We start from the raw sequence: 10,478 nt of genomic DNA, 5'->3' as shown, positions 1-10,478 counted from the left end.
CTCTAGTGGTATAGTGCCTCAGGCATTTGACTGCTAACCAGAAGGTTGGTGGTTCAAACCCACCAGTCACTCCTCGGAAGGAAAGTTGGGCAGTCAACTTCTGTAAAGATTTACTGCCTCAGAAACTCAAAGGGGTTTGCTATGAATCAGAATAAACTCAAAGGCAGTGAGTTTGGTTTGGTTTTTACATAACTCAATGGCAGTGAGTTTGGTTTGGTTTTTATATGAAATGTATATATGGAAATAGATATACACACATATATATCATTTAGGCTCTTTTGTGTGTGTCATTAAAATTCCTTTGCTTCGATTATTCTCAGGTGAATATTCCCGACAGTTAGATGAGAAAGATGCTTTAGTCTCTCAGCTTTCAAGGAGCAAACAAGCATCTACTCAGCAGATTGAGGAGCTGAAACGTCAGCTAGAGGAAGAAACCAAAGTGAGTTTTACCCAAGATCTCCTTGGCTAATCAAATCTAAATTTGTTCACTTAGGTTCTACTTGAGGTGTGCAAATTCAGTATCATTGAATAAAAGGAATTTAAGTGTAACTGAACTGTACTTCCACAGGCCAAGAATGCCCTGGCCCATGCCCTGCAGTCCTCACGCCATGACTGTGACCTGCTGCGGGAACAATATGAGGAGGAGCAGGAAGCCAAGGCTGAGCTTCAGAGGGCAATGTCCAAGGCCAACACTGAGGTTGCCCAGTGGAGGACTAAGTATGAGACAGACGCCATTCAGCGCACAGAAGAGCTGGAGGAGGCCAAGTATGTTATGAACTCGGGAGGAGGACAAAACATGGTGTCTTAGCTGACCAACTCAGAAGCAGCTGTGATGATGCTGATGATGATAATAAAAAAATAATAATACAAGCTAATATTTACTAAATACATACTAAATACCAAGTACTAGATAGACATCTAGATATGCATCAGCTCATTTAGTTTTCAAAACAACTTCTTGTTGGTATTATGATTTTACAGATGAGGAAAATGAGGCTGTGAGAGGTCAAGCAATTAACCCAAGGTCATATGGCTAAATAAATGGTACAGCTAGGTTTGGAACCAAATGTTCTGATTCCAGAGCCCATCTTCTTAAGCATGGTAGTAGACAGAGACACCTCTTAAAACTCTGTTGAAGGCCACCAAACTGTACAGAATGCTCAGGGTTGGTCTAAATAAAGTAAATCCTTAGTCTTTGTTACAGACCATAGGAGACGTTCTTGGCATCAGGGCTAAAAGCTTTTATATACCTTAAGAATATAGATATAAAGAGTGGGTGCAACAATGGGCTCACATGTGGCAAGGATTGTGAGGCTGGCACAGGACCGGGCAGTGTTTTGTTCTGTTACACATAGGGTCACTATGAGTCGGAGCTGACTCGACAGTACCTAACAACAACAACAACAACAAGGGTATATACCTGGTACATAATTTGGAATGAAACAAGAATCCGGAAGGGGAAAAACATTGCCCTTGCTTAAACTGCATGAATTGTCCTGATTTACCCATCACTTTCTTTCTCTGGAGGTCGTACAAATTTATATGTTTAGAAGAAAATGACTGTTCTCTAGGGAAAAGGTACATAAAATGAAGTGGAAAGCCGGAGAAAGCAGACAGATGTGCTCGGTATACATTTACCCAGTTAGACTCAATTCCTCTTTGGAATGAGATGGAATATATAAGTTAATCAATAAAATTGTCTGAGTTAATCATTCTCCACAGCGATACTCAATCAGAAATAGAAGAATACTTGATTGAATCAATCGGAAGTCTTGAAAATGCTGAGTTACTTAATGTCGTAAAACACATACAATAGCAGCAACAATAGTGGGCTCTAAGAATTCAACAGCATTTTAAGCATCTGAACCCAATTATTAACCACTTTGGACCTTGTTGCACAGTTTATCTAATTAGAAAGCAGTTCTAGTTGGTCCAGTTTTGAAAACAATATGCTACATGCTATTGTAGACTCTCAGAAGGAAGGTTGGGCAATCTACTTCCTTACTGCTACTGCCTGGGAAACTCAAGGAGGGGTTGCTATGAGTTGGATCTAATTTGACGGCAGTGCATTGCATTTTTGCGTTATCGTAGAGTCAGGAATATAGAAAGGGACCAAGGAAGTTATGGCAATGCTACTGTTCTTGGCCACTCTCCTTGACTACCTGGCTAACTCTTCAGGAAGAAGCTGGCCCAGCGTCTGCAGGATGCTGAGGAGCATGTGGAAGCTGTGAATGCCAAATGTGCTTCCCTTGAAAAGACGAAGCAGCGGCTCCAGAATGAAGTGGAGGACCTCATGCTAGATGTGGAAAGATCGAATGCTGCCTGCGCGGCTCTTGATAAGAAGCAAAGGAACTTTGATAAGGTGGCCAAGATGCCTGTTTAAACTTACAATGTTTTACTTACTCTCTCTTTCCCCTTGTGTAGGCTGATGATTTATTGCTTTTCAGATCCTATCAGAATGGAGACAAAAGTACGAGGAAACTCAGGCTGAACTTGAGGCCTCCCAGAAGGAGGCCCGATCTCTCAGCACTGAGCTGTTCAAGGTGAAAAATGCTTATGAGGAATCCCTGGACCAACTTGAAACGCTGAAGAGGGAAAATAAGAACTTGCAACGTGAGTTCTCTTGAACTTCTCTGCTCCATGAAGACCTGGCAGAACCTTTCCATTTTGCCATATGTCTGACCACATTTCCCTTGTCTGATCACCAACAGAGGAGATTTCTGACCTCACTGAGCAGATTGCCCAAGGTGGGAAGCAAATTCATGAACTGGAGAAAATAAAGAAGCAAGTGGAACAAGAGAAATGTGACATACAGGCTGCCTTAGAGGAAGCAGAGGTATATATAATTATGTTGTGGGATAAAGTCAAAGACCAGTTAATGAAAATACTCAAAGAGGGCAATGATACTGTGAGACTGACATTACTATGGAGCTGGTGAGAATTTACTCTCTATAATCTTTATTAATTCTATTCTAAGAACCTATTCCAAGAAAACAAACTTAATTAGAGGCAAAACTTTAAGCACCAACATGTCCAACCCAAAAACATGAGTCAGCAAATTAGGGAACATTTATATGATAGAATTTCTAATAGCCATTACATATAATTAATATGGGAGATATTTATGGTAAACAGTAATTTTTAAGCAAGATACAAATTTGCATTTAAACACAATTTTGTATATGTAAAATACATAAATATTTGAAAAAAAAAAAAACTAGAAGAAACGGACCACATTAAAATGGTTCTCTCGCAGTAGAAGCAAAATGGGTGGGTTTTTTCTTCTTAGTTTTTTATGCATTTCCCCATATCCGACAAGGAACATGGATTATGTAATCAGAAAAAGAAGATGTGAATGCTAAAAGTGAACATTTCTATACCAGGAATAAATATATCATGAACATTTAAATTTATAAACAGATTGAGACTTCATGTTTACTATATATAAGTTTAATCATATAATTTTTGTTATTAATAGGAGTAGTATTTGTATAGTACTTTATCTTTTACAAAGCACCTTTATTATAGAGCCACCCTATATAGTTTGTGACTTAATAGACCAAAGATTGAGTTACCCAGCAGGTTCCTGGAACTATTATATCTACTTTGCAAAATTTGACAAATTAATATTCATAAGCTCACAAGGGAATTTATTCTAAACATTCAAGTTATTTTCTATTATTAATTGTTCACTGTTTTGTTAAGGCTTCTCTTGAACATGAAGAAGGAAAGATTCTGCGTATTCAGCTTGAGCTGAACCAAGTCAAGTCTGAAATCGATAGGAAAATTGCTGAAAAAGATGAGGAAATTGACCAGCTGAAGAGAAACCACATTCGAGTTGTGGAGACTATGCAGAGCACGCTGGATGCTGAGATCAGAAGCAGAAATGATGCTCTGAGAGTCAAGAAGAAGATGGAAGGAGATCTGAATGAAATGGAAATCCAGCTGAACCATGCCAATCGCATGGCTGCAGAGAGCCTGAGGAACTACAGGAACACCCAAGGCATCCTCAAGGTAAGTGGGTTCACATCAGCCTCTCAGATAAATCAGGAAAGTTGCCTGTTTTCCATTCCCCAAAACATCTGTTTGTTAAAACATCCATTTTTTTCTTTTAACAAATTATACAGCTGACATTATGGAGGTCGCTCAGTTAAAGATACACAGAACATAATATCCTTAAGGAACTTTTATGTCAGAAAAACAGAAGCCCAGATATTAAGGTATAATTTGAGAGAAGCTGCACAGACTTTGGCATCAGAAAGGCCTAACGCTGAGTCCTAGTTTTGTTGCTTGTTAACTGCCTGATTGTAGACAAGTTATTTAACCTTTCAGAACCTCAATTTCATCTATAAAATAAGAATGAAACCATCCACATCATAGGGTTACCGTGAGGATCAAATGAGATAACAATACTTGGTACTTGGTAAAGCATACGGAAAATGCTCCATAAATGATAGACTTTAGTGACTCACACACATACACAAAAATAACGAGTTACTGGCAGAAACAGGAAAGGAATCCATTATCTCCTGATCATTGTCTCTCTCACCCTAAGCTTGTGACAGCACTATTCTCATTCAAATGACAGGTATATCAGTCATGTCTCTGGCACCAGTACACTCTCCCAGTTCATCTCCTAGGATATTCACATCACCTTCAGAGTATATAAGGCTTTTTTTTTTTTTTTCCCCTCATTTAACAGGAAACACAGCTCCACCTGGACGATGCTCTCCGGGGCCAGGAGGACCTGAAGGAGCAGCTGGCAATTGTGGAGCGCAGGGGCAACCTGCTGCAGGCCGAGGTGGAGGAGCTGCGGGCTGCTGTGGAGCAGACTGAGAGGAGCAGGAAGATCGCAGAACAGGAGCTCCTGGATGCCAGCGAGCGCGTGCAGCTCCTGCACACCCAGGTGGGAGCCTCGTATCCAAGAAGAGTTGGTGTACTATGAAGTGGTGAAACAAGTATTACGGTGCAAAAGTGCTCTGTTTGCATAGATGTGTATATATAAAAAAAGGAGAGATATGCTCTAAAATATGAATTGCAGTTATTGTTGGATAGGATTATAAGTCATTTTTGTGTGTGTGCCTATTTGTCTTTTTCACATTGCCTAACCAAAACTGGGGGGGTGGTATTACTTATTTATTTAAAAATAAATGTTGGTTCTTTAGATTATTTTGAAAACCATGATATAGAATAAGCCTGAGTAAAAGGTACTTGTTGATGCCAAGATTTGAAAATGTTCCATGCAGCATTTCTTATGAGGGGTACTTTAGTATCTTCAATAGGCCAAGTCTTGTTGTGCCTACTGTCCCTGTGACTTACAGGTTGTGCTAGTGGCATCCTTAGTCACTTTAACAGCCAAAAATATCTACACCAAAATGTTTGTAGATGCCCATGAGGCAATATTGCTTCCTTTTTAGAACCACTTTTGTTGTTGTTGTTGTTATGTGCCGTAGAGTTGGATCCAACTCATAGCGACCCCTCCTTGGGTTTCCGAGGCACTATGGAAGTAGAGTGCCCCATTCCTTCCGAGGAGTGGCTGGTGGGTTTGAATCGCCAGCCTTCTGGTTAGCAGTCAAGTGCCTTAGCCACTATGCTACCAGAGCTAGGTTCTCAAATTTTAAGAAAATGTTTTTATAAGATAAATTGAATATTCCCAAGGGAGAAAATCTTGAAAGTTCACAGAAAACATACTCCTTCTAACTGAGGAACTCCAAATGCCAGACACTTAGGAAAAGAATGTCTTCTAGTGTTCTCAACCTTTTATAGATAGGATACTAGTGATGTCTAACTGAAATATAATTAAGAGCAATAAATAAATTTCCACAAATACAAGCATTCTTAAGCTTCAGAAGTCCTTATGCATAAATCAGATGGACATTAAGGCAGGGAGGAGGTTAAAAAAAAGAAAAAAATATTGCCATCAAGTCAGTTCTGACACATAGCAATGCTATAGGACAGGGTAGAACTGCCCCCATAGGTTTCCAAGGCTGTAAATCGTTACAGAAGCAGATTGCCACATCTTTCTCCTACAGAGAGGCTAGTGAGTTCAAACCACCCACCATTTGGTTACCACCCACTTACTTAATCACTGCACCACTAGGGCTCCTTTGGGGTGAGAGGTGGTTATAGCCTTCTATATGATTAGTATTTTTCACTGAACAAATGTTAAAGTTTAGCGAAATGTTGCCACAGTTGAGTGAAATGTGTTCACTCCCTTTTGGGAGTTCACAAATGTTTCATGTGTTCACTTGCCAAAGTGAACACATGAAACATTTTTGAACTCCCAAAAGGGCAAACTGTAAATCTTGCACATTTCCACCAATTATTTCAACAGAACACCAGCCTGATCAACACTAAGAAGAAATTGGAAAATGATGTTTCACAACTCCAGAGTGAAATGGAAGATGTAATTCAAGAATCACGCAATGCAGAAGAGAAAGCAAAGAAGGCCATCACCGATGTGAGCAAGCTGAGCTTTTGTCTTAGTGATACACGTACGCTACCTGCCAACACTAAGTTTCATTACTCTCTTGGTTTAATTTGCTAATTAGGCAGCCATGATGGCTGAGGAGCTGAAGAAGGAGCAGGACACCAGCGCCCACCTGGAGCGGATGAAGAAGAACCTGGAGCAGACGGTGAAGGACCTGCAGCACCGTCTGGATGAGGCTGAGCAGCTGGCCCTGAAGGGGGGCAAGAAGCAGATCCAGAAACTGGAGGCCAGAGTGGGTATCTCTTTGAATCTGGGAAGGGAAGAAGTACACGCACTCACTTTACCCTTCTCTCCTTTTACATGTTGAGTACTCTCCTTGTCCTGGGGCTGAGGGTATCCACTCAGTACTTTCAGTAGGTCCTGGGCTAACCATAGGAGTTTATTATTATCATTATTATTTATGTATTTTCTTTCTTTTTTTGATTGCAGGTACGTGAGCTTGAAGGAGAAGTTGAAAATGAACAGAAACGTAATGCTGAGGCTGTTAAAGGTTTACGGAAACATGAGAGAAGAGTAAAGGAACTCACCTACCAGGTAAGGGGGGATAGCTTTCTAAAATGTCTATACTTCCTGCCCAGAAGAAAACTGAAAACCTAGTACTATTTATAGCACTCAATAATAGATATATATTAATTTGGTGCATATAAGGGGTAAATGGTTGTTTATCATAGACCTATACTGAGCTAGGAAGATTAAGGATGCCTTTAAGAATAGTATAAGAGAGAAAAGAAAATAGGTTATAAAGTCACATAAACTAGGTATTATTCCTAGTTTGGCCTCTCTTGATTTATGAACCAAAAAAATAATTAAAAAAAAAAAATCACTGCCATCAAGTTGGATCCAACTCATAGCGATCCCTCATTGGGTTTCCAAGGCAGTATCACTACAGAAGTAGATTGCCCAACCTTCCTTCCAAGGAGAGGCTGGTGGGTTTGAACCGCCAGCCTTCTGGTTAGCAATCAAATGCCTTAGGCACTATGCCACCAGAGCTCCCTCTTGATTTATGAACTTGGGTAAATTACTTAACACTCTAAGCCTTATTTTCCTCATCAGTAACACAGGGCTAACAACATCTACTTTCCAGGGTAGGAAGGTAAGGCTTATAAAGGATGTATATAAATCCCTAAAAGAGTGTCTGGCACACAGCAACAACCACAGGAGTGGTTGTTAGCAACCCTCAAGTTAGGCACCACTCACAAGACTCACTCAGTGCCATCAAGTCTGTTAGACTCATAGCGACCCCTCCTTGGGCTTCCGAGGCAGTATCCCTATGGAAGTAGATTGCCCAGTCTTCCTTCTGAGGAGTAGCTGGTGGGTTTGAACCACCATCCTTCTGGTTAACAGTTTAATGCATTAGGCACTACACCACCACTGTTAATACAATGAGGGAAGCCTCAGAGCTGACCAGGTTTACTCCATCATACCAAAGTGATATATTTTACCATCTCAAGTAGGTTCATTTCTTTGGGTTGAATGCAGGTCATTTTTTTCAAACTTTCAGACTGAAGAAGATCGCAAGAATGTTCTCAGGCTGCAGGACTTGGTAGATAAACTGCAGGCAAAGGTGAAATCATACAAGAGACAGGCTGAGGAAGCTGTAAGTATCTTTAAGCCTTTCAGGAAAGACACAAATTTCTTTTGGAGTAGAAAGCATACTAAAAGAATGTGTCAATGAAAAAGAAGGAGACAAAGTAAGATAAGCCACTCATGTTATAAGGGGGATACTTTTATAAATATGAACTTATCCCCAAATCCTAATTATAGAATAGTTCCTCAAAGGTAGATATTTTTATTAAGTAATTTGTAAAGGTCTGAGGGAAAAAAGAAAGTTCCAAATCACCCACTTTACTTGATGGCTACAAAGAATATGTAGTAGAATACGGGGTGTGTGTGTGTGTGTGTGTGTGTGTGTGTGTGTGTCAGCACAGCATGATCAAGGCAAAGGAAGACATTGGGAGGAGCACAAAAGTTACAAACAATGAAGGTAAATATTATTACATATTCAACCCTGCAATAACAGTAATAATAACCTATAAGTGGATACATAAAGGGACACGCAAGCTGAATAGTTGTAGGAAGGTGAATGGGACCACACCCATGAATATACATAGGGATCACAACAGATGGTCCTGGATAGAATGGGAGGAAAATGTGGAACAAAACTCAAAATCATAAAAAACACAAACCTTATTACTCCGATTAAGACTGGTGGAACCCCAGAGACTGTGGTCCTTAGCTATCCTTCAAGCTGGAACTGAACTCAACCCCATGGCTCAACTTTCAGCCAAATAATAGGCCTACCAGGAAACAGTAATACCAGGGAGCTACACATTCCTTAGAACAATCAACCATACAAAATCCAAAGGGGAGCATTTGCCTGGGAATAAAGCTCTAATGGCTAGAATGGATAGGAAAGAAGGACAAATGGAAAAGGTAACCACAGGGAGGAAGTGGGAAGAGTGCTGTAACATTGTGGGGACTGCAATCAATGTCAGGAAAGAAAATGCATTTATATTGTTGTGAGGCAAACCAATTTGTTTTGCAAAATCTCAGCCAAATGACAATAGTAAGTTAAAAAAGAAAAGAATATACAGTAGAACTTCTAATAAATATTCCTGCCCCTCTAGAAATTCACGAAATCAAGTGTTCTCAAAATCCAAACATTTATCTTACCCCACCGACTCATTCATTCATCACCAGTGTCACCAGTGGGGGCTCTTTGCTGCATTTGCTGTAGCTACTTTAAGGGCATGATGGAAGATGGAAGACTCTCCAGCTGTACTTTTCCTGGTTGTCCCCTAGTCTTTCAGTCACATTATGGCAGGTAGGAAGGAAAGAAAGGGAAAGATGCAAATGGAAGCAAGAAAAAGCAAGAGAAACTGACTTTTTTTTCCCCTAGGACCCACATTTTCCCTTACTTTGTACACCAGAGTAAAAACATGCAGCACAAAAAAAAAAAAAAATTAAGTGGGATTTCCCAAAGTTATAATTTGCCCTTACATTGACTTACTAAATCCCATAAGGGCACATGGGTCTCTTCCCCCTTTCCACCCAGTCCATGAGCACATTTCACAATTGTATGGGTTTGCCATAATAAAGTTTTCCTTCCATTTCAGTACTATTTATTCTCTCATCCTTTAAAGTGAAAAAATAAAAATAAAAAAGTAAGTTACAAGTTCTGTCCAGACCTGAAGTCAGATATGGCAAAGAGACAATAAGAAGGAAGTATTTGATTTGAGGAAATAATCTTGTCTGGTGACAACTGCAATGAGAACCACAAAGTCTTATTCTCACAATGTCATCTCTTTTCTTAGGAGGAACAAGCCAATGCTAATCTTGCTAAATTCCGCAAGCTCCAACACGAGCTGGAGGAGGCCGAGGAACGGGCTGACATTGCCGAGTCCCAGGTCAACAAGCTGCGGGTGAAGAGCCGGGAGGTTCACACAAAAATCAGTGCAGAATAAATAAATATACCTTCCTGACACTGCGAGGTGGCTGAAAAAATGCACAAAATGTGCTAGTTTTGGCCATTTGCTCTGCGATGTTTATTTCTCTCTGTTGCATAAATAAAAACTAAAGTAAGTTTATAAAATAAACCAGACTTTTTCTTCTTAATTCGCAAAATTATTTACTCTCAAATTCAGTTCTCACCTAGTTGTTAATAGCTTTTCAAAGCATTCAGTGTTTTGAACCACCACCCAGTATCCTTTTTCTGCCATCCTACTCCACACAGGTATCTTTTGCTTAACTTGTTTTTATGAAATAGCTCTAGATTATTACAAATTACTAAGGAACCTACAAATAGCTATTAAGCATCTACTATATGCCAGACCCTTTTCTAAATTCTGTGGATGTAACAGTGAACAAAACATACTCCCTGACCTGAAGGAGTTTATATTCTATAAGGAGAGAAAGGCAAATGACAAATAAGTAACTGTATAATGTGTTACATGATAAGTTCCAATGGAAAATTAAACAGTAAGGAGGA

At 39.8% G+C, this 10,478-nt stretch overlaps 1 protein-coding gene across 1 annotated transcript in view; it reads left to right on the top strand.

The window, feature by feature from the left end:
• LOC103203078 (myosin-8) overlaps positions 1-9,954 on the top strand; it is a 31,957-nt gene extending 22,003 nt beyond the window's left edge. Inside the window, exons 27-38 of the mRNA XM_007948031.2 lie at positions 321-439; positions 569-765; positions 2,179-2,362; positions 2,448-2,613; positions 2,712-2,836; positions 3,706-4,014; positions 4,703-4,906; positions 6,335-6,460; positions 6,552-6,722; positions 6,920-7,024; positions 7,992-8,087; positions 9,805-9,954. Coding sequence (XP_007946222.1) covers positions 321-439; positions 569-765; positions 2,179-2,362; positions 2,448-2,613; positions 2,712-2,836; positions 3,706-4,014; positions 4,703-4,906; positions 6,335-6,460; positions 6,552-6,722; positions 6,920-7,024; positions 7,992-8,087; positions 9,805-9,954 — 1,952 coding nt within the window. The remainder of the gene's footprint in view (positions 1-320; positions 440-568; positions 766-2,178; positions 2,363-2,447; positions 2,614-2,711; positions 2,837-3,705; positions 4,015-4,702; positions 4,907-6,334; positions 6,461-6,551; positions 6,723-6,919; positions 7,025-7,991; positions 8,088-9,804) is intronic.
• Positions 9,955-10,478: the final 524 nt, after the last annotated feature.

The sequence above is a fragment of the Orycteropus afer genome, unplaced genomic scaffold, assembly GCF_000298275.1.
Source record: "Orycteropus afer afer isolate SDZICR_OR568_19922 unplaced genomic scaffold, OryAfe1.0 scaffold00199, whole genome shotgun sequence".
In the NCBI taxonomy this organism is placed as follows: Eukaryota; Metazoa; Chordata; class Mammalia; order Tubulidentata; family Orycteropodidae; genus Orycteropus; species Orycteropus afer.
Note: the sequence above shows the minus strand (reverse complement) of the source record. Positions and strands in the feature narration are given on the sequence as shown.